Source organism: Scyliorhinus torazame, chromosome 29 (assembly GCF_047496885.1).
Source record: "Scyliorhinus torazame isolate Kashiwa2021f chromosome 29, sScyTor2.1, whole genome shotgun sequence".
Taxonomy (NCBI): Eukaryota; Metazoa; Chordata; class Chondrichthyes; order Carcharhiniformes; family Scyliorhinidae; genus Scyliorhinus; species Scyliorhinus torazame.
The window spans coordinates 5,683,961-5,711,542 of record NC_092735.1 but is presented as its reverse complement, the minus strand read 5'-3'; the positions used below and the strand labels follow the sequence as shown (position 1 = coordinate 5,711,542).

At 51.6% G+C, this 27,582-nt stretch overlaps 2 protein-coding genes across 2 annotated transcripts in view; one reads left to right on the top strand and one right to left on the bottom strand.

Annotated features, from left to right (window-relative positions):
* Positions 1–23,520, bottom strand: part of LOC140403821 (GATOR2 complex protein WDR24-like) — a 42,637-nt gene extending 19,117 nt beyond the window's left edge. Inside the window, exons 1-5 of the mRNA XM_072491984.1 lie at positions 23,344–23,520; positions 14,350–14,956; positions 9,793–9,970; positions 7,597–8,376; positions 838–962 (exon numbers count right to left, since the gene is read on the bottom strand). Coding sequence (XP_072348085.1) covers positions 838–962; positions 7,597–8,376; positions 9,793–9,970; positions 14,350–14,821 — 1,555 coding nt within the window. The 5' untranslated portion in view covers positions 14,822–14,956; positions 23,344–23,520. The remainder of the gene's footprint in view (positions 1–837; positions 963–7,596; positions 8,377–9,792; positions 9,971–14,349; positions 14,957–23,343) is intronic.
* Positions 23,521–23,711: 191 nt separating this feature from the next.
* Positions 23,712–27,582, top strand: part of csdc2b (cold shock domain containing C2, RNA binding b) — a 132,786-nt gene continuing 128,915 nt past the window's right edge. The window contains exon 1 of the mRNA XM_072491987.1: positions 23,712–24,253. The gene's annotated coding sequence lies outside the window, so the exon portion shown is untranslated. The remainder of the gene's footprint in view (positions 24,254–27,582) is intronic.

Here is a 27,582-nt window from a genome sequence, read left to right as displayed (position 1 = left end):
CAGATGCGTCAAAGGTGGCATCGTCAGAACAGGCGGAGAAACTGGTAGAATGGGATGGAGTCCACACAGAGAGCAGGGTGAGAGGAGTTCTCGCCAAGGTAGCTTTGGGACCCGGTGGGCTTGTCACGAACATTGATGGTTAATGTACCATCGGAAATGGACACAGAGGTCAAGGAAGGGAAGGGAATGGAAGTGTCGGAGATGGATGGTGTGAACATGAGAGGCGCGGAAACTGGAAGAAAAACATATACATTTTCCGGGGAGGTGTGTGTGTCGCGGGTGGTGGGGGGGGGGGGCTGAGTGGGACTGGAACAAGGAATGTTCCACAAAACCCACAAAAAGGCAAGCAGAAACGGGGACCATGGACGGGTACCCATAACCAAGCCTTTTACTTGGAGTCAAGTTAACGGAGAAATTGTTGAGAGACAGAACGAGATTATCCAGGCGGAGGAGAGTGGTGGTGCATGGGGATTGTTCAGGTCTCTACTCAAGGAAGGAGCAGAGAGACCTTGGATGCTCCTGGTGGGGGATGGATGTGTAGAGGGAAATCCAAAGATGTGCAGGTTAGATGGGGTTAAAGGATTACGGGCATCGAGCGGGGGAATGGGCTCAGGGAGGGTACTCTTTCAGAGATACGGTGCAGACTCGATGGGCCGAATGGCCTCCTTCAGCAGTGTAGAGGTTCTATGGATCAGAGGAATCATGAACGTTGGTGGGAAGAGACTGGACAAGGAGAGAGAGGTTGGAGTCAAGAGAAGAAGAATGTGTCCGACGGAACAAGCTGATCGGGTGGGGGGTCTACCAGGGCAGTCCCGTTGGTGGATGCTGGGAAGGTACCTTCATTTGTTTGTAGCAAGGTGACTGTTGAATCCAGGGGTAGACTGTCCTGTCGGATTTCCATTCGGCCTCGATCCAGCTTGACTTCACTTCCCAATGCTGTCGTACCGTCTTTTAAAGTAAAGCTGTGGGGGTCAGATTGGGGGGAGGGGGCAGGGGAAGGGGGAGGGGTCAGATTGGGGGGAGGGGGCAGGGGAAGGGGGAGGGGGCAGATTGGGGGGAGGGGGCAGGGGAAGGGGCAGAGGAGAGAACAAGAGAATCCTTCACAAACCAGAGCAATACACGGAAGGTTCAACAGAGACTGGGTCATGTCTAAACCAGAATCTCAGAATGATACAGCACAGACGAGGCCCTTCGGCCCATCGAGTCTGCACCGACGCTTGAAAAACCCCTGACCTGCCGACCTAATCCCATTGGCCAGCACTTGGCCCACAGCCTGGAATGTTGGGACGTGCCAAGTGCCCATCCGGGTATTTAAAAAAATTAATTTAGAGTACCCAATTAAGGGGCAATTTAGCGTGGCCAATCCACCGCCCCTGCACATCTTTTGAGTTGAGGGGGCGAAACCCACGCAGACACGGGGAGAATGTGCAAACTCCACACGGACAGTGACCCAGAGCCGGGATCGAATCTGGGACCTCGGCGCCGTGAGGCAGCAGTGCTAACCACTGCGCCACCGTGCTGCCCATCCAGGTACTTTTTAAAGGATGTGAGGCAACCCGCCTCTCCCCCCCCTTCCAGGCAGCGTGTTCCAGACCCTCACCGCCCTCCCAGGCAGCGCGTTCCAGACCCTCACCCCCCTCCCAGGCAGCGCGTTCCAGACCCTCACCCCCCTCCCAGGCAGCGCGTTCCAGACCCTCACCCCCCTCCCAGGCAGCGCGTTCCAGACCCTCACCGCCCTCCCAGGCAGCGCGTTCCAGACCCTCACTCCCCCTCCCAGGCAGCGCGTTCCAGACCCTCACCGCCCTCCCAGGCAGCGCATTCCAGACCCTCACCCCCCTTCCAGGCAGCGCGTTCCAGACCCTCACCCCCCTCCCAGGCAGCGCGTTCCAGACCCTCTCCCCCCCTCCCAGGCAGCGCGTTCCAGACCCTCACCAACCCTCTGGGTAACAACATTTTTTTCTCAAAGCTCCCCTAAACCTCCTGCTCCGTACCTTGAACTTGTGTCCCCTCATAACTGACCCTTCAACTAAGAGGAACAGTTGCTCCCTATCCACCCTGTCCATGCCCCTCAGAATCTTGTCCACCTCGATCAGTCTTCTCTGCTCCAGCGAAAAACAACACAAGCCGATCCAACCTCTCTTCTTAACTTAAATCCCAGCCAACTGATGGCTCCTCTTTATTCACACATGCGAGTCATGATTTATTGCGTCGAAATGTCCCAAAAACTTCATATGATGAGTCACTTATTGAATCACGGTTACTTATTACTCAGGCAAGCGTAGCAACCATTCTCTCCCTGGACATCCCCGTAAACAACAATGATCCAGTTAAATCCGATTGTGTCAGTGCTGGTTGAGGGCAGAATGTTGGCAGGGGAACTGCCGGCTCTTCAAATTAGGCCATCGGATCTTAAGTGTCCATACGAACCAACAAAACAAAAGGCCTGTAGTGTGTTAGCGTTTATTAACGGGGCTTGAGTTTAAGAGCGTTAACATGACCCTGGTGAGACCACGGGCAAAATTCTCCCGAAACGGCGCGATGTCCGCCGACTGCCGCCCAAAACGGCGCCAATCAGACGGGCATCGCGCCGCCCCAAAGGTGCGGAATGCTCCGCACCTTTGGGGGCCGAGCCCCAACATTGAGGGGCTAGGCCGGCGCCGGCGGAATTTCCGCCCCGCCAACTGGCGGAAACGGCCTTTGTTGCCCCGCCAGCTGGCGCGGAAATGACATCTCGGGGCGGCGCATGCGCGGGAGCGTCAGCGGCCGCTGACAGTTTCCCGCGCATGCGCAGTGGAGGGAGTCTCTTCCGCCTCCGCCATGGTGGAGACCGTGGCGGAGGCGGAAGGGAAAGAGTGCCCCCACGGCACAGGCCCGCCCGCGGATCGGTGGGGCCCGATCGCGGGCCAGGCCACCGTGGGGGCACCCCCCGGGGCCAGATCGCCCCGTGCCCCCCCCAGGACCCCGGAGCCCGTCCACGCCGCCTTGTCCCGCCGTTCAAAAGGTGGTTTAATCCACGCCGGCGGGACAGGCAATTTATCGGCGGGACTTCGGCCCATCTGGGCCGGAGAATCCAGCGGGAGGGGCCCGCCAACCGGCGGGCCGCGATTCCCGCCCCCGCCGAATATCCGGTACCGGAGACTTCGGCAACCGGCGGGGGCGGGATTCACGCCAGCCCCCGGCGATTCTCCAACCCGGCGGGGGGTCGGAGAATGACGCCCCACATTTGGAGTATTGTGTGCAGTTCTGGTCACCTCACCATAGGAAGGATGTGGAAGCATTGGAAAGGGGGCAAAGGAGATTTACCAGGATGCTGCCTGGTTTGCAGGATAGGTCTTATGAGGAAAGGTTGAGGGAGCTAGGGCTTTTCTCTTTGGAGCGGAGGAGGATGAGAGGCGACTTAATAGAGACTTATAAGATAATGAGGGGGATAGATAGAGTGGACGTTCAGAGACTATTTCCTCGGGTGGATGTAGCTGTTACAAGGGGGCATAACTATAAGATTCAGGGTGGGAGATATAGGAGGGATGTCCGAGGTAGGTTCTTTACTCAGAGAGTGGTTAGGGTGTGGAATGGACTGCCTGCTGTGATGGTGGAGTCGGACACTTTAGGAACTTTCAAGCGGTTATTGGATAGGCACATGGAGCACACCATAATGACAGGGAGTGGGATAGCTTGATCTTGGTTTTAGACAAAGCTCGGCACAACATCGAGGGCCGAAGGGCCTGTTCTGTGCTGTACGGTTCTATGGGTCCTCGGCTGAACATTTCATCCAAAAGATGACACTCCCTCGACACTGCCCCGTCTGGATTATAGAATAATAGTGTTAAGGTCATTGACGGTGTCTTTCCCAGCTCCTTCTAGCCCTGCAAATCTTCCCCACTGTGAGTATTTATGCAATTTCCTTTCTGAAAGTTCCTATTGAATTTGCTTCCGCCAGGGGCAGCACGGTGGCGCAGTGGTTAGCACTGCTGTCTCACGGCGCGGAGGTCCCAGGTTCAAATCCCGACTCTGGGTCACTGTCCATGTGGAGTTTGCACACTGTCAGTTTCACCCCCACAACCCAAAGATGTGCAGGCTGGGTGGATTGGCCGCGCTAAATTGCCCCTTAATTGGAAAAAAATGAATTGGGTACTCTAAATTTTATTTTTTTTAAAGAATTTGCTTTGGCCGCCCTTTTGGGCAGCGCATTCCAGATAGCAACAACTCACAGTATTTAAATAAAAAATGTCTCCCTCATTTCAATCCAGCTTTCTTTCGATCTTGGGGCAGAATTTGAACAGGCGACCTTCTGACCCAGAGTAAGGTTCGTCCAGTCAGCCGTGAAGCGAGGCCCATCTGGGAGATTTAACCCAGGAACCGCTGGCTCGGAATCCAGAGCGTAGGCCGATAATCATAGTCTCTGCACTGTGTGCGGTACTGGGGGCTGTGTCATTATCTCACCCGGCACCATGGCAACGGGTGCTGGGTTGCCGTAGAAACGCCTGGGAGAAGCTGCATTTTCCAGTTTACAACTAAATTATAAAAATATTGCCTTTTACATGAGGGTGAACATGTTGCTTGGACTTAACCCCAGAGAGGAGAAGAAGAATGAGCAAAATATTCTGTTAAATGTGGGCTGCATTTATATAGCACCATTTGTGACCTCTGAACTCCCCAATGCCCTTTACGCCCCAATGAAGTGGAGTCACTGTGGTAGGAAATGCAGCAATTTGTGCACATCAGGATCCCACAAACAGCAAGGTGATAAATGATCGGATCATTTGCTTTATTGCCATTGTTTGAGAGATAAATATTGCCCAGGTCACTGGGGAGCCCCAGCTCCTTAAGCTTTGCAGTGGCAGAGCAAAGAGCCCTCAATAACCTTCCTTCAGACGCTTCAATTCAAACACTAACCGCTGGCACAGTCGAGGGTAAGATTTCAGACCTTCCCAGCTTGGATACCTACAAGACCCTCAATGACCCAAAGACCCTCGCTCAGCTATTGAATAGCAGGTCGCCCTCCCTGCATCGGGATACGCCCCATCGAAACATCGGTGCGAAACTCGGGAGATGGAACGACAGCTCCCCGTACCATTTCTCGATGGTCTCATCATCCAGTCTCTCGCATCGTCACACCAAGTCTACCATAAACCCACTCATGCTGTCAGAGACCTGGACAACCAATCAGCTCTCAGTGAGGAAAGGGGGCCCACACACATCATCGAAGAAGCTCCTCTATTCTTTCATAGAATTTTTCATAGAATTTACAGTGCAGAAGGAGGCCATTCGGCCCATCGAGTCTGCACCAGCTCTTGGAAAGAGCACCCTATCCAAGGTCAACACCGCCACCCTATCCCCAAGTACCCTTTGTACTCACAAAGACAAGAAAACATCTTACAATAGACAAGGGGTTTACAGCATACCGTGCGAACGCAGACTTATTCGCATTAGGAAAATAATAATCTTTATTGTCACAAGTAGGCTTACATTAACCCTGCAATGAAGTTACTGTGAAAAGCCCCTAGTCACCACACTCTGGCACCTGTTCGGGTACATGGAGGGAGAATTCAGAATTCTCATCTGGTACGGGAATTGAACTCGCACTGCTGGCCTTGTTATGCATCACAAACCAGCTGTCTAGCCACTGAGCTAAACCAGCTCCACAGGTCACAGTCTACACTCTGGGCTCGAAGGACAGCAAGTCTACTTTGAACGTGGTGAATGGGCCAAGCCAGTCACTGTCCAAGATGCTCAGCTTAATAACCACCACATCATAGAATCCCTACAGTGCAGAAGGAGGCCATTCGGCCCACCTAGTCTGCACTGACCCTCTGAAAGAGCACCCTACCTAGGCCCATACCTTCACCCTATCCCTGTAACCCACCTTGCCTTTTGGACACTAAGGGCAATTGATTATGGCCAATCCCCCACCTAACCTGCACATCTTTGGACTGTGGGAGGAAACCGGAGCACCCGGAGGAAACCCACGCACACACGGGGAGAATGTGCAGACTCCTCCGCACAGTGACCCGAGGCCGGAATTGAACCCGAGTCCCTGGCGCTGTCAGGCAGCAGTGCTAACCACTGTGCCGTCCCTGGACATCCAATGGTCCAACTCTAGATTTATCTCATCCATGGCGGAGATCCACCTCACCATCCCCAAGACAGTGGCCTTCACACGAGTAGTCTCTGGCTAATCTTACTCTAAACACATTGTGCACAGTTGACCAATCAGCAGCAAGAATGTTAACACATACCGACCTATTACAAACACAAAGCCCGACCAATCAGCAGCAAATCTTGCCCATATTCCCATTAAGCACCTCCTTCCCTTGTTCCTGTCAATCCTCTCGAGGGCATCGCCAGGAACGTTGAGTGCCATCAGTTCTTCGAAGGAACTCTTTTGGGGTAACAACTGCTCTTTTCAGAGCAAGGAAGATCTTACTCGGTCTTAATGTTCTCGACACAAGAAAGCCTTCAAACATCTTCTCCCCCCCCCCCCCCCCCCCCATCTCGAGCATCTTTAAAATAGTGCCAAACAATCTTTTGCATGCATCTGAAAGGGCATAGGAGGTCTCGCTCCCAACCACTGTCACATCCTCCAGCCCTTTGTGGCCCTATAGCCATCACCATATCTGCACTTCTCCAACTTTGGCCTCCAGATCAACCCTGGTTTTAATCACCCCATCATTGGGTGTTTAAGCCTTCAGCTGCTATGGTGCAAAACTCTGGATATTCCTCCTTAACCCTCCCTGCCTCACGCCCCTCCTCTTTAAAATAGTCCTGCTAACCTATCTCTTTGCCTCTTTCGGAGGGTCGGTGCAGACCCAATGGGCTGAATGGCCTCCTTCTGCACTGCAGGGATTCTATGATTCTATGAAGCCTTTGGGCACAATATAATGGGCAGCAGGGTAGCACAGTGGTTAGCACAGTAGCTTCACAGCTCCAGGGTCCCAGGTTCGATTCCCCGCTGGGTCACTGTCTGTGCGGAGTCTGCACATCCTCCCCGTGTGTGCGTGGGTTTCCTCCGGGTGCTCCGGTTTCCTCCCACAAGTCCAAAGATGTGCAGGTTAGGTGGATTGGCCGTGATAAATTGCCCCTTAGTGTCCAAAATTGCCCTTCGTGTTGGGTGGGGTTACTGGGTTATGGGGATGGGGATGGGGTGGAGGTGTGGGCTTGGGTAGGGCACTCGTTCCAGGGGCCGGTGCAGACTCGATGGGCCGAACGGCCTCCTTCTGCACTGTAAATTCTATGAAGTCCAAAGATGTGCAGGTTAGGTGGATTGGCCGTGCTAAATTGCCCTCAGTATCAAATGGTTCGGTGGGGCTATAGGGTTATGGGGATGGGGTGGAGGTGTGGGCTTGGGTAGGGCACTCGTTCCAAGGGCCGGTGCAGACTCGATGGGCCGAATGGCCTCCTTCTGCACTGTAAATTCTATGATATCCTTTTGGTCTCAAAGGGCCTTGAAGCATTTTTCAATATTAAAAGTGTTGTATTCTTTAAGTTGTGTTACGCTGTGTTTGGTGTGACGGTTTCGGTGGGTTGTATGTATGTTGAGTGTTGTCCACTATAACCCATGTCTGAGGGTACAGTGAGGTTGCCCTCAGGACACTGTACCTGCTGAGGGGGTGACCCGCCTTGCCAGCACCGGGGACCACGTTGCCCGCGGACCCCGCAGCACATGCCCCGGCGTAAATGATCTTCAGCATCATCCAGATCTGCGCCACCTGATGGCGCTTCAGTTCCCGGGCGACTTTTGCGTTGCGGTCACACAGCTCGGGCAGCGGCCCTCCGCTCAGGCAGTATCTCCTGGCCGTCTCGGCGAACCATTCCATGGAGGAGGCGCCGGGCTGGGTCTCGAAGAGGTTGAGGGCGCTCGACACGTTGGTGAACTGCTCGGCGGGGTCCTGCCGCCGGATGAAGAAGAATGGGTAGCGGCGGTCTGCGCTGAAGGACTTGCGGTGGGACTCTGCGGAGCACAGGTCCTCTTTGACGGCAAACGCCACGTCACCAAACAGGCCAAAGCACAGGCCTTCGGGCACGGCCTGGCTGGCAGGTCGCTGGGCATCTTTGAAGAAGTGGTGATACAGGGTGCTATCCTTCGACCCAGAGAGGAGGAAGTGGGGGTCGTGGGCATTGCGCCAGGCAATGCCAGTGGTGACATCCTTGTGTTCCTCGAACATGGCAAAGGGGACGTAGGGCCTGCGGACATCCCAGACATAAATGTTGTGGTCAACCATCATGGAGCAGGTGGCAATGTGGTACTTCCTGTCTGGGCGCCAAAGCACATGTGCCACAGAGGCAATGGTCTGAACGCAGTACATCTCCCTGGCCTTGTAACCAGTCAGGTCCCACACCTTCACCATCTTGTCCCGGCCTCCAGTCACCAGGCAGCCCCTGCAAGAGAAACGTAAAGAAGTGAGGGCTGTCCCAAGCAGCTTGGAAGACTGGATTTGTACTGGATTTTACTCTGAGGTACCATCACGAACACAGAGACCTTCTGCCCCAAACTCTACTACACTCCTGACAAATTCAGCGTAACATTTCAAATCCTGCCGATGACACCGAGGGGAGTGAGACATGGTGAGGGTGATACAGGAGACAGGTCGCCTCGCTGGATGGACAGACAAGTGGCAGGTGGAATATAATAGAGAGATGTGTGAGGCGATAGGGATAGAGACGGGATAGGCTCAATGCACAATTCTGAAGAGTGAGCAGAGACGGAGACACCTGTGGGTTCGTGTGCGTCGATCAGTGAAGGTGGACGGGCATATTGAGGGCGGTTCGCACAGCATCTTGGGATTCCTGAAGAGAGGCACTGAGGACAGAATCAGGAGAACGATGCCGAACTTGCATAAAGCTCTGCTTAGGCCCCAGTTGTGGTCACCGTATTTGAGGACGGATTCGCGGGGGCGCAAAGGGGATTTGCCAGAATGGTTCCGGGGACTGGAGGGGGCGGTTTTAACCTCAAGGCTAAGTTAGAGAAGCCAGGGTTGTCCCTTAGTGTTAAAAGGGGGTTATGGGGATAGGGCCAGGGCGTGGGCCTAGGTAAGGTGCTGTATCAGAGGGCCAGGGTAGACTCGATGGGCTGAATGGCCTCCTTCTGCTCAGTAGGATTGTTTTCCTTGGAGCAAAGGAGATTGAGGGGAGGTTTGAAGGAGCTGTACAAGATTAGGACAGGTTTGGATTAGGAAAAGCTGCCCCATTGGCTAATAGTACAACTAAAAGACGACACAAATTTCAGACTTTGGGCACGAGATCTGGGGGTGGGAGGGGTGGGGGATGAACCTTTTCTACCCAGCGAGTGGTAATGGCCCGGAACCCGCTGCCCACGGGAGTGGTGGAAGTGGAAACGACCAATCATTTCAATAGGAAATTGGGATGTACACTTGAGCGAAATAACTGACGTCTCCGGGATCGAGCGAGGGAGTGGGAGTGACTGGACTGGACCGAATGGCCTCCTTGTGTGCTGTGCTCTCTGTGACTCTAACCTCATTCTGGCTTCACTGTCAAAATCCTGGAACTTTCTCCCTAACAGCATTGTGGGTGTACCTACACCACACGGACTGCAGCGGCCCAAGGAGGCGGCTCACCCCCACCTTCTCGAGGGCAATTAGGGACGGGCAATACACGCTGGACCCAGCCAGCGACTCCCACACCCCGTGAAAGGTCAAAATGATTTGGTGGTGACGGAATCGCACCGTGTAATGTGGTACCAGTGGAGTGGTGTACGGGTACGCTGCGTGTTTAAACGTGTATCTGTACTTGCGAGCACACACGCGTGTGCCGCCCTCGTTACGTACTCTGTCCTACCTGTCGTCCGGGTGCCAATCACAGGAGAAGACGGGCCCGTTGTGTGCTGTAAACATCCGCTCACACCGGTCCGGCCTCCGCATGTCCCAGAGCTGCACATTCCCATTCTCGAAGGTGGCGGCAAAGGTGAAAAAGTCTCGGGCACTGAAGTGGACATTGCGCACGCTCTCCGACTGACCTGGGGGGGGCAGCACACCACAGTAAAGTCGCAGGGTGTTCAGGAGAACAGAGGGGACCAGAGTTATACCGTCGGCACCACCGGGTTAATGCTTGCCGACGACAGTTTGCGGAAGACGTGTTGCGGCCGCTGTTGCAAATGTAGGAAATGTGGCAGTCAAATAGTGCACGGCAAAATCCCACAGACAGCAGTTTGACAATGGCTGGATCATCCTCGGGGAACACCTTTGCTATGAGGTCTTTCACATCGACCCCAGAGAGCAGGCAGGGTCTCAGTCTGCAAGCCAGCATCTCCAACACTGTGGCACTCTGCCAGTACTTCACTGGGAGATTGTCAATGAAGAGTTAACGGTGCAAATTAGGAGTCCTTCCCGCATATTTGGCCTTTGCCCTTCCTCGCGACTGGTTTTAAGAAATTTCTAGGAAGGGAAATGTGGGGAAGGGGCATCCCAGAGCTTAAATCCCAGACAGCTGACGTGCAGACACTGATGGTGGGATGGCACTAGTGGGCCGGGTGCAGCAGACCAGGGTTGGCAGAGGGTTGGCAAATAAAATGAAAATGAAATGAAAATCGCTTATCGCCACAAGTAGGCTTCAATGAAGTTACTGTGAAAAGCCCCTAGTCGCCACATTCCGGCGCCTGTTCGGGGAGGCTGGTACGGGAATTGAACCGTGCTGCTGGCCTGCCTTGGTCTGCTTTAAAAGCCAGCGATTTAGCCCAGTGTGCTGAACCAGCCCCTGGCGGGGGCGATTAGAGAGACACGGCGACGAGAGGTCACGGAAAGATTTCAACACAAGGAGGAGAATTGTAAACCTGAGGCCTCACCCGCCTGAGGGCCAGTGTACGCTGGTGGGCAGAGTGGGCGATGGGTGAACTGGGCTTTGGGTGACCTCAAGTTTATGGAGGGTGAAAGATTGGCTCGCAGGGTGCTAGGAGAAGCGAGCCTGTGCGAAACAATGTCACGTTGAAGGGTTTCAGCAGCAGAGGTGCTAAGGCAGGGAGAAAGGATTGTGTCGAGAGTCTTTCTCACACCGGATTACGGTGAGTGTAACAGGAGATAGAACATAGAACAAACAGTGCAGAAGGAGGCCATTCGGCCCATCGTGTCTGCACCGGCCCACTTAAGCCCTCACTTCCACCCTATCCCCGTAACCCAATAACCCCTTCTAACCTTTTTTTGGTCACTAAGGGCAATTTATCACCTAACCTGCACATCTTTGGACTGTGGGAGGAAACCGGAGCACCCGGAGGAAACACACGCACACACGGGGAGAACGTGCAGACTCCACACAGACAGTGACCCAGCGGGGAATCGAACCTGGGACCCTGGCGCTGTGAAGCCACAGTGCTAACCACTGTGCTACCGTGCTGCCCCCACAGAGGTCTGATTCAGCCAGAGACAGGAATTGGTGATGAGGGAGCTCTGGGCAGATGGCTGTGTGGTGGTAATGTCAGTAGTCTAGTGCTCGAACTGCCCAGACTAATGCTCTGAAGACATGGGTTCAAATCCCACCACGGCGGTTTGGTGGTACTTGTTTCAAAATTCTTTCATGAGATGTGGGCATCACTGGCAAAACCTGCATTTATTGCCCATCCCTAAGCGCCCCTTGAGTAGGTGGTGCCTTCTTGAACCCGCTGTGATGTAGGTACACCCACTGTGCTGTTAGGGAGAGAGTTCCAGGGATTTGACCCGACAACAGTGAAGGAACGGCCGATTTATTTCCAAGTCGGGGGGGTGAGTGACTTGGAGGGGAACCTCCAGGTGGTGGGGTTCCCGGGTATCTGCTGCTCTTGTCCTTCTAGATGGTGGTGGTTGTGGGTTTGGAAGGTGCTGCCGAAGGCAGCTTCATCAGTTGCTGCTGTGCATCTTGTAGATGGGACACACGGCTGCCACTGTGCGTCGGTGGTGGAGGGAGTGATGTTTGTGGAAGGGGTAGCAATCAAGTGGGGCTGCTTTGTCCTGGATGGTGTCGAGCTTCTTGAGTGTTGTTGGAGCTGCGCTCATCCAGGCAAGTGGAGAGTATTCCATCACACTCCTGACTTGTACCTTGTAGATGGTGGACAGGCTTTGGGGGGTCAGGAGGTGAGTTACTCTCTGCCGGATTCCCAGCCTTTGTCCTGCCCTGGTAGCCACAGTATTAATGTGGCTGGGTCCAGTTCAGTTTCTGGTCAATGGTAACCCCCAGGATGTTGATTGTGGGGATTCAGCGATGGGAATGCCATTGAATGTCAAGGGGCGATGGTTAGATTCTCTCTTGTAGGAGATGGTCATTGCCTGGCACTTGTGTGGCGTGAATGTAACTTGCCACTTGTCAGCCCCGAGCCTGGATATTGTCCAGGTCTTGCTGCATTTGGACACAGAACATAGAACATACAGCGCAGAAGGAGGCCATTCGGCCCATCGTGTCTGCACCGACCCACTTAAGCCCTCACTTCCACCCTATCCCCGTAACCCGATAACCCCTCCTTTATTTTAAAGTACCCAATTCATTTTTCCAATTAAGGGGCAATTTAGTGTGGCCAATCCACCTACCCTGCACATCTTTGGGTCCAAGTGGTGTTCAACATGGAGGAGCACGGATTCATCAATCAGCTGCTGGTGGACGGTATGTGGTAATCAGCAGGGGGTTTCCTCACCCATGTTTAACCTGAAGCCATCAGACTTCATGGGGTCCAGAGTCGATGTTGAGGATTCGCAGGGCAACTCCCTCCCGACCGTATCCCACTGTGCCGCCACCCCTGCTGGAATGGTGATAGTGGTGTCTGGGACATTGCCTGTAAGGTATGATTCTGTGAGTATGGCTGTCAGGCTGTTGTTTGACCAGTCTGTGGGACAGCTCTCCCAACTTTGGCACAAGCCCCCAGATGTTAGTAAGGAGGAGTATGCAGGGTCGTCGGGGCTGGCTTTGCCGTTTTTGTTTCCGGTGCCTGGGTCGATGCCAAATGATCCATCCGGTTTCTTTCCTTTGAAGTTTCTATGTAGCGGCTGAATACAATGCTAATACATGTTAAGCCATTTCAGTGGGTATTTTAGAGTCAACCACATTTCTATGGTTAATAAATTAATTAAATTCAATTTATTTTATTAGCACTGGGACTGCGGCACTGAGGACCCGGGTTCGATCCCGGCCCCGGGTCACTGTCTGTGTGCAGTTTGCACATTCTCCTGTGTCTGCGTGGGTCTCACCCCCATAACCCAAAGATGTGCAGGTTAGGCTAAATTGCCCCTTAATTGGAAAAAAATAAATAATTGGGTACTCTAAATTTATTTTGAGAAATAATCCTGAGGGGTTTTGACAGGGTGGATGTGGAGAGGATGTTTCCTCTTGTGGAATAATCTAGAACTAGGGGTCACTGTTTGAAGAATAAGGGCTCGCCCATTTGGAACGGAGGTGAGGAGAATTTCTTTCCTCAGAGGGTCGTGAGCCCCTTCCTCAAAATGGGCGGTGGTGGAGATCTGCTTTATTAATAAGGGGGGTGTGAAAGGTTATCGGGGATGGGAAGGAATGTGGGGTTGAGGTCACAATCATATCAGCCATGATCTTATTGAATGGCAGAACAGGCTCAAGGGGCCGAGTGGACTCCTCCTGTTCCAAATTCGGATGTTTGCGGAGGGCAGTCAAAGACAAATGAGTTATGAATCTGGCATTTCCATAAATCTGGGTAATTTGGGATTCTGGGTAATTTGATAATTTGGGCTCTGGGTAATTTGAGGATTCTGGGTAATTTGGGACTGCGGGTAATTTGGGACTCTGGATAATTTGGGATTCTGGGTAATTTGGGGCTCTGGGTAATTTAGGATTCTGGGTAATTTGGGATTCTGGGTAATTTGGGACTCTGGGTAATTTAGGATTCTGGGTAATTTGGGACTGCGGGTAATTTGGGACTCTGAGTAATTTGGGATTCTGGGTAATTTGAGACTCTGGGTAATTTGGGATTCTGGGTAATTTGGGCTCCGGGTGATTTGGGATTCTGGGTAATTTGGGGCTCTGGGTAATTTAGGATTCTGGGTAATTTGGGATTCTGGGTAATTTGGGGGCTCTGGGTAATTTAGGATTCTGGGTAATTTGGGGGTTCTGGGTAATTTGGGACTCTGGGTAATTTGGGGCTCTGAGTAAATTGTAATTGGAATTCTGGGTAATTTGGCATTCTGGGTACTTTGGGGCCTGGGTATTTGGGATTCTGGGTAATTTGGGTTTCTGGGCAATTTGAGATTTGGGGTAATTTGGGACTTTGGGTAATTTGGGGCTCTGGGTAAACTGTAATTTGGGGCTCTGGGTAATTTGGGGCTCTAGGTAATTTGGAATTCTGGGTAATTTAGGATTCTGGGTAATTTGGGATTCTGGGTAATCCTTGAGTGCAGCTGGTCAGGATCTTACCTGAAAAAGTACAAACGGACTCCTTCCTCCTCAGGTCGAAACACTTCATCGACCCATCCTGTGACCCACTCAGTAAAATGTACAGCTCCACTGGGTGGAAGCAAACTTTGTTAACTGTGCGTTTGTGTTCCATGAAGAGCTGGTCCTGTTTGTTACGGGACTGTTTACCCAGGTTCCAGGTCACCACCGCGCCGTTGGTGGCTGCCGTTGCCAGCAGATTCTCCTCCATCTGATGCCAGGCCACGTCAGCACAGCTGAGGTTGAGCGAAGGCTTGCGGCCTACCCGGAGGTTAGCCTTCTCCGTGAACTGATCCTCCTCGATGGCGTAGATTTTGAAGATGTTCCGTCCGGCCACCGCCACTTGGGAGCCGTCGCGGCAAACGCTGATGGCGTTGGCGGGAGCGTCCAGGTTGCAGAACATGGTCTTGCCTCCGACGGCGCCTCCGCCCAAAGCCGTGGACATTCTCGCCATGATGGGCGACCCTTGACCGGCTCGATGACTCGGGGATCCGCTGTGTCCACAGCCAACTGACCTTCACCCGCTCCTCACTCGGGGCCTGATGAGTCAATCTGATAGCTGTCAATCATGGGTGAACATTACTGGGACCTGCAGAAAGAATTAAACAGACTGTCGTTCAGTGGAAACGGAACAAGAGGATACATTCGCCCCTGCCAACCACACCCGCCCCAGGCTGCACATGGTGAAATTTATAAATGCTTTCTTTATAAACATTTATGATTTCTCTGAAGGGAAGCCACCTGCCTCTTGTTAAGAATATATTGGAGGTCAGTTAGCTGATTCATAATGCAGAGCGAGGCCAGCAGCGCGGGTTCAATCCCTGTACCGGCTGAGGTTATTCATGAAAGCCTCACCTTCTCAACTTTGCCCCTCGCCCGAGGTGTGGTGACCCTCAGGTTAAATCACCATCGGTCAGCTCTCCCCCTCAAAGGGAAAAAGCAGCCTATGGTCACCTGGGACTATGGAAACTTTCATTTCTGCACAAATAATATAAGATAGGGAATAGGAGCAGACCATACAATCTCTGCCATTCGGGGCGGATCTTCCGCATCAAATCCACGTAATAATAATAATAATCGCTTATTGTCACAAGTGGGCTTCAATGAAGTTACTGTGAAAAGCCCCTAGTCGCCACATTCCGGCGCCTGTTCGGGGAGGCTGGTACGGGAATTTGTTCTGCATTACAAGCCAGCTGTTTAGCCCACTGTGCTAAACCAGCCCCAGTTCCCTGTTCCCAATATTCCTCAACTCCTTGAGACCAAAATTGTATCTGTTCCAGTCTTAAATATTGTGATTAATGTAGAAATTGATATATATTATATTTTATATTTGGGTTTTTTCCCGTTTTTTGTTTCCAAATTTTTTAGAATACCCAATTATTTTTTTTTCCAACTAAGGGGCAATTTAGTGTGGCCAATCCAGCTACCCTGCACATCTTTGGGTTGTGGAGTTGAAACTCATGCAGACACGGGGAGAAAGTGCAAACTCCACACGGACAGTGACCCAGGGCCGGGATTCGAACCCGGGTCCTCAGCGCCGCAGTCCCAGTGCTAACCACTGCGTCATGTGCTGCACCTTTATATTTTATAATGGTGGCAGCATTGTTATTAAAAAGCCTGATGTAAAATACATACAAAATGTCTACTAAAGCTGTAATTAAAGAGTCATAAAAGGTGAAGTAATCATTTATTCCAACCAATTGGCTAAAGGTAAAGGGCTAATGGAACACTGGAGATTCCCTGGGGTGTAAATAATTTATGGGGAATTGGTGTTTAGTCCTAGCTAAGCAAGTCATGGAACCAGGTGGGATCCAGATGGTGTAATTAATGCGAGATCATAGATCACAGACTTCCTACAGTGCAGAAAGAGGCTATTCAGCCTACCGAGTCTGCCTGACCCTCTGAAAGAGCATCTTGCTTAGCCTCCCCCCCACTCCCCTTAACCCCACCTAACCTGCAAATCTTTGGACACTGAGGGGCAATTTAGGAGGAGCCAGGTCGGTCTGTAGTTTTGCCGTCTGTTATCAAATTTTAAGTTCAACAGCAGTTTTGCCAAATGGTGTTAGGTTGAACAGTTTGCCATCGGATTTACGTCTGACCAGACAGTATTGTGCTGGATCTGTTCTTGAAAGGATCTCTCTCTAAAAGTATCTACGCAGAAGACCGCAAGTAAATCTGTTTTTTTAACTTTATTTATAAGTGGCATTTGCACTGTACTGGATTGCTTAATTGGAATTAGCAGCAGGTACAGATAGTAAGTTTTTTAAAAAGACATATTTAGAGTACCTAATTAATTTTTCCAATTAAGGGGCAACTTAACGTGGCCAGTCCACCTGGCCTGCTCATCTTCGGTTTGTGGGGGTGAAACCCATACAGACACGGGGAGAATGTGCAAACTCCACACGGACAGTGACCCGAGGCCGGGATCGAACCTGGGACCTCGGCCCCGTGAGGCAGCAGGGCTAACCACTGCACCAACGTGTTGTCCCATAGATAGTAAATTAATGTTTTCCTTTTATTTATGAACTGTTTAACTATTTCTGTGTTTAAATTAAAGTTTGTTTTCACATAAAAGATACGTATTGGTCAGTCATCACTCCTGGGTGTAGTCACCTTTCATCACAGTTTTACAAATTTTAAAGAAGTGTTCGGGATTCTTGTCCCGTATCCTAACAAACGTTGGGATCTGGTCCCGGTGTCCGAACACTCTCCAGTCCTGAGCCTTACCCAATGACCCTGCTGTAACACACAGAGCCAAGCTCAGCTGGGCACCTCCTCAGGCCGCCTGGCTCCCAGTTGCCAGAAGGACTTGTGGACAAGCTACCCGGGGAGGTGGGACTGCCCCTAACCGTGAAACTAAACCCCAGAATAAACCCGCTTCAGGGAAGGACAAAAAAAAGTGGATCAAGGGGGAAACAATGGGATCTGGAGTAGAGAATTCCGCAGACGAACGGCTCTCTTTGAGAGAAAAACAATTCTTCTCATCTCTGTGTTCAACAGTGTCCCCAAGTTCTACTCTCACCCACAAGAGGAAACACCCTCCCAGTAGCCACCCTATCAAATCCCCTCAGGATCCTATATGCTTTAATAAGATCATCTCTCATTCTTCTAAACTCCAATGGGTCGAGTCAGAGAGGTTTACAGCACATAAAAGGCCCTTCGCCCATCCTGCCTGTGCCAACCAAAATCAACCATCTAACTATTCTCTTCTCATTTTCCAGGGCTTGGCCTATAGCAGGACCCGGTACCCCCCCCCCCCCCCGCCCCCCCCCCTCCCGGCCCCACTCCCCGTTGGTGAGCACCTACCGCGCCCGCCCCTAGCCTTGACTGCCCTGGCATCGCAAGTGTACATCTAAATACTTTATAAATGTTCTGAGGGTCTCTGCCTCCACCACCCTCCAGGCAGCGAGTTCCAGACTCCCAGCACCCTCTGGGTGAAAAGGTTTTTCCTCGCATCCCCTCTAAACCTCCCGCCCCTCACCTTAAATCTCTGCCCCCTGGTCACTGATCCCTCCACCAAGGGGAAACGTTTCTTCCTGTCTACTCGATCTGTGCCCCTTCATAATTTTATCCATCTCAATCACGACCCCCCTCAGTCTCCTCTGCTCCAAGGAAAACAACCCCAGTCTATCCAATCTCTCTTCATTACTAACACTCTCCAGCCCAGGCAACATCCTGGTGAATCTCCTCTGCACCCTTTCCAGTGGCCATCACATCCCTCCTATAATGTGGATTCCAGAACTGCTCACAATACTCTCGCTGTGGCCTAACCAACGTTTTATACAGTTCCAGCATAACCTCCCTGCTCTTAAACTCTGTGCCTCGGCAAGTATACCATATGCCTTCTAATCGTCTACGAACTTACTGATCAACCCTCCTACATTCATGTTTAATATAGGTTCAACCTGTTCCATCTTTCTTCATAAGATAAGCCCTTCATTCCAGGAATAAGCTGAGTGACCTTCTCTGGACTCATTCTAACCCAATTATATCCTTTTAAACTCTACTTCAGCTTTTTGAAGAACAGCAAGTTTATCCTGACACACATTAACCACAACCAACTCCACCAAAATTGTTAAACTGTTGCTGATTGATTACCGCTGGTGGGATCTTACTGTGCACAGATCAGCTGCTGTATTTGTCCAGAGTGACGACACCTTCAAAAGTAATTCACTGAGCTGTGAAATGCTTCGGGGCACCCTGAGGATTTTTTTTGACATAGAATTTACAGTGCAGAAGGAGGCCATTCGGCCCATCGAGTCTGCACTGGAAAGAGCACCCTACCCAATGTCAACACCACATCCCCTAACCCTATCCCCATAACCCAGCAACCCCACCCAACACTAAGGGCAATTTTGGACACTAAGGGCAATTTATCATGGCCAATCCACCTAACCTGCACATCTTTGGACTGTGGGAGGAAACCGGAGCACCCGGAGGAAACCCACGCACACACGGGGAGGATGTGCAGACTCCGCACAGACAGTGACCCAAGCCGGAATCGAACCTGGGCCCCTGGAGCTGTGAAGCAATTGTGCTATCCACAATGCTACCATGCTGCCCAAATGATGTGAAAGGTGCTACGTAAATGCAAAGAAGTGAGGGGAATTTTTTTACTCGGTGAGTTATGGAGCGGCACAGTGGTTAGCACTGCTGCATCATAGCACCAGGGACCCGGGTTCGATTCCGACCTCGGGTGACCGTGTGGAGTTTGCACATCCTCCCCGTGTCTGCGTGGGTTTCCTCCGGGTGCTCTGGTTTCCTCCCACAGTCCAAAGATGTGCAGGTTAGGTGGATTGGCCGCGCTAAATTGCCCCTTAGGGTCCAGAGATGTGCAGACCAGGTGGGGTTACAGGGATAGGGTGGAGGAGTGGGCCTAGGTAGGCTGCTCTTTCGGAGGGCCGGTGCAGGCTCGATGGGCCCAAAGGGCACTGTGGCTGTGTACGATTCTATTTACTGTGTAACAGCATCAAACAGTGAGGAACGTCTGAGGTAAACACGGTTTAGGCTCTCTACAGAAAGCTTAGCATCAAATAGCAAATCTGTGGATGAAGCGGGCCTGTGAGGCAATGGGTCAGCCTCACAGCTGCTCCTGTCCAAATAATTGAGTTCAACTCCTCCTAATTATAGAAATATGAAATGAAACACTTAAGTAACAAGCACATTGACGAAAATAGTGCGTGTTTTATTAACACCCAGAGCAGCTGCTGCTGAAAGCCACAGCTCCCAACACCGTCCCTTCTACTTCAAGCTGGGACTTCAGGGCCTCTGAGCTCTATTCCTCACAGATCAGGCCAGTCTGATTAAACCTTGCGTCCATTCCTTGCCGGGGATGCCCTGTGTGAACTTTGCGAGCCTAGAGTTTTCACTAAATTCCTAAATTAGAACAGCAACAACTGCCATTACCTGGACAATAACTGACCTGGAGCCACGTCCGGGCGATACTGAGACAGGTGACTGAAGGCCTGGTCAGAAGAGGTAGGCTTTGAGGAAATAATGGCGGAGGAAAGACGGGCAGAGAGGTTTGGGGAGGGAATTCCAGCAGTCGGGACAGCTGAGGGCCAGCTGCCAATAGCGAAGCCATGCAGATCGGGGGTACTCGAGAGATCCCAATTAGAGGGGCTGAGAGACCCTGGGAGGGTTGTCGGGCCGGAGGAGGTCGCAGAGCTAGGGAGGGACGAGACTCTGGAAGGTTGGAAACAAGTATGGAAACCCCCAAGATAGTTAGGAATGCGAATTTGAACTTTTGTGTCCAGTTCGTATCGGGCCCATCCTCCATCGCCAGTGTGATGTCAAGAACTGGTCTTGAGGGGAGTAAATGTCGACCGTATAGCGGGAAATGGAGCAACACGGTGCAGGAAAATCTCCAGTTCCTCAATCTGGTGCTGAGGTTAGGGAAGGTCAACCAGGGAAAGAAACAATTATTCTCTGGCCCACACCCCCACCCCCCCCAGCACGGACTAGTGCTTCAGAGGGGAAAATAAGGGGAATTATTGATCCAATTGCTACATTATTTCTTGCTTCTCCCCCCCCCCCCCCCCACACACACACACACACACATACACACCCTTGGAGCTAAAGTCACAACAGACGCAGCCCCAAATCTGCACTGGCTCAGGAAATGAAAGGAGAAGTTCACGTGAGGGAGCTCGTTTGCTGCAACTTTCACAGAAGCCCTTGTGAGACACATACACACCGCACACTCCCAGTGATCAGAAGAGGACTGGGCGTTCCCGGGTTAGTGCGATGGTAATCCATGACAATCCCAATAAATCCACTTGGGAAGGCCGAATGACAATCGCAACCAGACCTGTCGGTGACGGTTGGGTACCAGAGTAAGATTGAAGATAAAAGCAAGTGACTGCGGATGGTGGGACCGCAAATCAAAGAGAAAATGCGGGATAATCTCAGCGGATCAGACAGCGTCTGTGGAGAGAGAACATGCTAAGGTTTTGACACAGGGTGGCACAGTGGTTAGCACTGCTGCCTCACAGGGTCCCGGGTCCAATTCCGGCCTCGGGTCGCTGTCTGTGCGGAGTCTGCATGTTCTCCCCGTGTCTGTTTGGGTTTCCTCCGGGGGCTCCGGTTTCCTCCCACAGTCCAAAGATGTGCAGGTTAGGTGGATTGAGCATCAGAATGGCCCCTTAGTGTCCAAAAGGTCAGGTGGGGTTACTGGGATAGGTTGGGGGCGTGGGCCTAGGTAGGGTACTCTTTCAGAGGGTGAGTGCTGGCTCGATGGGCCGAATGGCCTCCTTCTGCACTGTAGGGATTCTATGATTCTTTCTATAAGTCTGGACGACTCAAAACTTTGACGAAGAGTCACACAGACTCGAAACGTTCGCTCCTTTCTCTCTCCACAGACGCTGTCAGACCCGCTGAGATTGTCCAGTTATTCCTGTTTTTATGTAAGATTTAAGAACACCATTTAAAAGGGCAACACGGTGGCGCAGTGGTTAGCACTGCAGCCTCACGGCACCGAGGTCCCAGGTTCCATTCCGGGTCACTGTCCGTGTGGAGTTTGCACATTCTCCCCGTGTCTGCGTGGGTTTCACCCCCACAACCCAAAGATGTGCAGGGTGGGTGGATTGGCCACGCTAAATTGCCCCTTAATTGGAAAAAATGAATTGGGTACTCTAAATTTATAAAAAGAATAAGAACACCATTTAAGAAATTAGGAACCGGAAGATGTCATTCAGTCCTTTGAACATTCAATCCTTCCTGCCATTTCCACAACTCGATACGAGCAGTATTAATCTCCAGCCTAACCCCACTTTCCCACTCTAACCCACACGGGTCTTACTACCCACTACCCATGGAGTTTGCAGAATTGGGCTCCCCCAATAAGGGGGCGGGGGGGGGACCCTTAACTTAAAAAAAAAAAAATTTAGTGTACCCAATTATTTTTTTTTCCAATTAAGGGGCAATTGAGCGTGGCCAATCCACCTACCCTGCACATCTTTGGGTTGTGGGGGTGAAACCCACGCAGACACTGGGAGAATTTGCAAACTCCACACGGACAGTGACCCAGGGCCGGGATTCGAACCCGGGTCCTCAGCACCACAGTCAGTGCTAATCACTGGCGGGGACCCTTAACTAAGGCAATGTGCCATTGAATAAGAGTCACCACTATTAGGGAACTACTGGAGCTGTGCATATAGTTAAGTAAAAATGTTTGTTTTTCTCTCCAGCTCATTGTGGACTCCTCATGTTGCCTCTCACACCCACTCTCCCCATGTTCCTTCATTCTCTTGGTTTCCGAATGTCTATTGATTTTTAAAAAAATTTAGAGTACCCAATTCTTTTTTTTCCCCAATTAAGGGGCAATTTGGCGTGGCCAATCCACCTTGCCTGCACATCTTTGATCTTTGGACTGTGGGAGGAAACCGGAGCACCCGGAGGAAACCCACGCAGACACGGGGAGAACGTGCAGACTCCGCACAGACAGTGACCCAAGGTCGGAATTGAACCCGGATCCCTGGCACTGTAAGGCAGCAGTGCTAACCACTGTGCCACCCACATATATTTTTGTTGTTGTATATCTAACACAGGAAGGTGCCTAATTCACTGGAACATTATAAAACAAAGTGTAACACTGAGCCACCTGCAGGGATATTGGATCAGGTGACTTGGTTAATGAGGTAGGGTTACGGAGTGAAAGGAGAAGAGTGAGGTAGTGAGGGGAAGAGGCTGAGGTTAATGGTGGAGCGACAAGAGGCCAGAGTTAAGGGGAGCGCAGAGATTGTACAGGGTGGTAGAACTGGAGGAGATTATACGGAGATGGGGCCAGAGAGAGATTTGAATACAAGGAATTTAAAAATCCAGGCGTTGCTCGACCAAGAGCCGATGTAGATCAGAGAGCCCGGGAATGGGATATGGTCTGGGTAAGGCATGGCCACCGAGTTATACTGATCAGCTTCAACCCTTGGTTCTTGCTGCTGTTGGCCTCAGTGCCTTTGGGGTTTGGAGGGGACGGGGAGGGGGGTATGTGGGCCCAATTCCTGCTCAGTATCCGCAGCAGCCCCTGCTGGATGTGTGGGCAGGAACTCTGCGTTCGGACAGGTTCGTACTGGCCTCTGATGTTCTCCCCCCCCACCCCCATATCGACCGTCTGGCACTGGGTGTGAGGGTACCTTGGCGCTGGACCCTGTCCCATCTCCCTGTGGGAGTCAGAGCCGTCAGGAGAGGAGAGAGAGCGAGAGAGAGGCAGAAACTCATAGAAATATGAGTTCAGTAATCCCAGACCTTCATTAAACAGGGTTCAGATTGCGACTGGGATACCCCAGGTGAGAATTCATACTGGAAAAGCCCTAGGACCTGAAGCAACACTCAATGGAAGCAGGCAAAAGTACAGAATTTGGAATCGACCGTTCAATAACTGAGATGTGACTGAAAGAACAAAGAGAATTATTATCAAGCACATTGTACTAGCAAAACGTTCATCTAAATTATGCTGCTTGCTTACAAACTATATCATACCTGCTGCTAAGGATTCGAGTCAGACCATCAGTGCTTTTCATTGTCAGTATCCAGTCTAGCATGCTCACAGCCAAAATTAGAAGCTCCTTCACTGGGTTGCAGGATCTCACACTGCCTCATTTCTCACACTGCCTCATTCTCCCACGCCCACTCTGCCTCCCCTCCCATCGACAGGCACCCAGCACACACAGGCTGCATGCTTCCCCCTCCCTGCCCACTCCAGCCTCTCAGCTCATCGGCTCAGTCGACGAGCGAATGGGGCTGGAGGGCAGAGGCAGGCTGAGCAACTAAGGAGGGCCCCCGGGCCTGACACAGGGCCATCTATGGGCCAGGGACGGCAGAAGCAATCTGTGGACTTGCACTGAACCACTGAAGCCATCTGCTTCTCAAAGGCCAAGTCGATGATTTTTATTTTTAGATGTGTGGCTGTTTCTTCGCTGAAGGCAGGAGGAAACAGCAGCAGGCAGTCAGAATACAGAGAAATGCTGCACTAACGGCACCGAGAGACTCAACAGTAAAACTGCCAACCAGAATGACACAGCCCAGGCAGGCCATTTGGCACATTGTTACTAGGCCAGCTGTTTTTATTTCCTTTAATGTGATTGGGCGTCACAGGCTAGGCTGGTGTTCATTGCCCATCCCTAATGGCCCCCTGAGAAGGTGGGGGTGAGCTGCCTTCTTGAACCCACTGCAGTCCGTGTGGTGTAGGTACACCCACCGTGCTCTGAGAGAGGGAGTTTCCGGTATTTGGCCCAGCGACAGCGAAGGAACGGCCGATATATTTCCAAGTCGGGGCGGTGAGTGACTTGGAGGGGAACCTCCAGGTGGTGGGGTTCCCAGGTATCTGCTGCTCTTGTCCTTCTAGATGGTAGCGGTCGTGGGTTTGGAAGGTGCTGTCTGAGGAACCTTGGTGAGTTACTGCAGTGCATCTTGTAGATGGTACACACGGCTGCCACTGTTCATCGGTGGTGATGGGAGTGAATGTTTAAGGTATAAATGAAGTATAAATCAATCAAGTTGGATGGTGTTGAGCTTCTTGAGTGTTGTTGGAGCTGCGCTCATCCAGGTAAGTGGAGAGTATTCCATCACACTCCTGACTTGTGCCTTGTAGATGGTGCGGAGGCTTTGGGGAGTCAGGAGGTGAGTTACTCACCGCAGGATTCCCAGCCTCTGAACTGCTCTTCTAGCCACAATATTTATCTGGCTGGTCCAGTTTAGATTGTGGTCAATGCTAACCCCCAAGATGTTGAATAAGCTCCAATTGTACCCACTCCCCTGCCCTTTTTCCAGAGCCTTTCAAGCATTTATCCATACATAAAGCTGCAAGCTTGAAAGAACAAGAGGGTAGCCAGGGAAAGAGTTGGCCTACTCAAGGACAGGGCAGGGAAGCTATGCGTGGAGCCAGAGGAAACGGGCAAGGTATTAAATGAGTACTTTGCATCAGTATTCACCAAAGAGAAGTGATGTGTTAGGCAGGTTGGTTCGGTGGGGACTGCACTTGATGCAGCGATGCGAGAAACAGACCTCGAACACTAGAAGATCCAACACAGATTTATTGAACGATCGAACTAACATCCATATTCAGCTGTGGGTCGACACTATACTGAACTGACTGGAGACCTTGTAGTAGCCTGACCAGACTTACTAGCTACCGCAGGTTTTTGCACTGTGCTAGCTCGTGGACTCTGACTGTCTCAGTGGCTGGGTCCCGAGAGAGCGGGAAACCTAGTGCCCTCTGGCTTTATAGTGATAGTGTCCTGTCTGGTGATTGGCTGCACTGTGCTGTATGCTTACTGGTCATCGTGTGTGTCAATCACTGCCTGTCTGCACTTCATTATATACATGCGTGGATATTATGACAAGAAGGACTTGGTGGATGATGAGTCTGGGCAAGTGTGTGTAGATGGTCTGGGTCACATTGAGATCATAAAGTAGGTGTTAGGTGTCTTGAGACACATTAAGGTAGATAAGGCATCAGAGCCTGATGGGATCTACCCCAGAATACTGAGAGAGGCAAGGGAGAACATTGCTAGCGCCTTGACAGAAATCTTTGTATCCTCATTGGCGACAGGTGAGGTCCCAGAGGACTGGAGAATAGCTAATGTTGTTCCTTTGTTGAAGAAGTGTAGCAAGACCAATCCAGGAAATTACAGGCCGGTGAGCCTTATGTCAGTAGTAGGGAAATTATTGGAGAAGATTCTTAGGGACATGATTTACTCCCTTTTGAAAACAAATGGATGTATTAGCAATAGGCAGCATCGTTTTGTGAAGGGGAGGTCGTGTCTCACTAATTTGGCAGCGCGGTAGCATTGTGGATAGCACAATTGCTTCACAGCTCCAGGGTCCCAGGTTCGATTCCGGCTTGGGTCACTGTCTGTGCGGAGTCTGCACATCCTCCCCGTGTGTGCGTGGGTTTCCTCCCACAGTCCAAAGATGTGCAGGTTAGGTGGATTGGCCATGATAAATTGCCCTTAGTGTGTCCAAAATTGCCCGTAGTGTTGGGTGGGGTTATGGGGATAGGGTGGAGGTGTTGACCTTGGGTAGGGTGCTCTTTCCAAGAGCCGATGCAGACTCGATGGGCCGAATGGCCTTCTGCACTGGAAATTCCATCTGATAATTTGATCGGTTTTTCGAGAAAGTGGCGAAGATGATTGGTGAGAGTAGGGCAGTGGATGCTGTCTACATGGACTTCAGTAAGGTCATGGTGCTGCTTCCGTAAGTCCCGTGGAGGTATTCGGGAAGTCTGGTGGTAATGGCCATGCTGAAAATACGGAGGCTGTTTCGGCAGCACTTCAAATTGGGGGTGGGGTCAAAGTTGATGCCAATTCGGTGGAACCATGGGTTTGAGCCTGGGAGGATGGATGTGAGGTTTCGGGCCAATCATGTGCCTATGTTCTGGGCCTGATTTTATTTTCTGCATGTTTTGCGTTTCTCTGTTTAATTGTTAAAATGTGAATAAATTCAGTATTTAGATGAGTACTGCAAATGCAGAGCATACAAGACTGCAGACATGCGGGGTTCCAGGGCTGGCACCGAGCGGGGATTAGAAAAATGGGGGACCTGTTCATCGACGGGACATTTGCGAGCCTAGGGGCACTGGAGGAGAAGTTTGAGCTACCCCCGGGAAATGCATTCAGATATATGCAGGTGAGGGCTTTTGTGAGGCGACAGGTCAGGGAATTCCCGCTGCTCCCGACACAGGAAATTCAAGACAGGGTGATCTCGGGTGTACGGGTCGGGGAGGGCAAGGTTTCGGCAATACACCAAGAGATGAAAGAAGAGGGGGAAGCGCTAGCAGAAGAGTTGAAGGGTAAATGGGAGGAAGAGCTGGGGGAGGAGATCGAGGAAAGTTTGTGGGCCGACGCCCTGGTTAGGGTTAATTCCTCCTACTCCTGTACCAGGCTCAGCCTGATACAATTTAAGGTGGTTCACAGAGCGCACCTGACGGGGGCGAGGTTGAGTAGGTTCTTTGGGGTAGAGGACAGATGCGGAAGATGTTCAGGGAGCCCGGCGAACCATGTCCATATGTTCTGGACATGTCCGGCACTGGAGGGGTTCTGGAGAGGAGTGGTGGGAGCAATATCTCAGGTGGTGAAAGTCCGGGTCAAGCCAAGCTGGGGGCTAGCAATATTTGGAGTAGTGGACGAACCTGGAGTGCAGGAGGCGAAAGAGGCCGGCATTCTGGCCTTTGCGTCCCTGGTAGCCCGGCGAAGGATCTTGCTAATGTGGAAGGAGGCGAAGCCCCCTAGCGCGGAGGCCTGGACAAACGGCATGGCTGGGTTCATAAAGTTGGAGAGGATTAAGTTTGCCTTAAGGGGTCTGCGCAGGGGTTCTACAGGCGGTGGCAACCGTTCCTAGACTATCTCGCGGAGCATTAGAGGAAGGTCGGTCAGCAGCAGCAGCAACCCGGGGTGGGGTGGGGTGGGGGGGGGGGGGGGGTGGGGGGGGGGGGGGAGAACGAGAGATTGCTTGAGGGGACGGATGAGCGGGGGATAACATGGAGGGTGGGGGAAACTGGCACGAATGGGCGAGAGCCAGTGTATAAAGCTATGTAAATATATAATCTTACCATGTATATATCTTGCTCAGGGCGATGTTGTGTTATTTTGTTACGGGGGAGGGGTTACTGTTTGTAAGGGGAAAAAATTGTTTTGTTTTGTTAAAAAACTTTAATAAATATATATTTTTTAAAAAGACTACAGACATGCTGGAAAATGGAATGAGGATAGGTGTTTGATG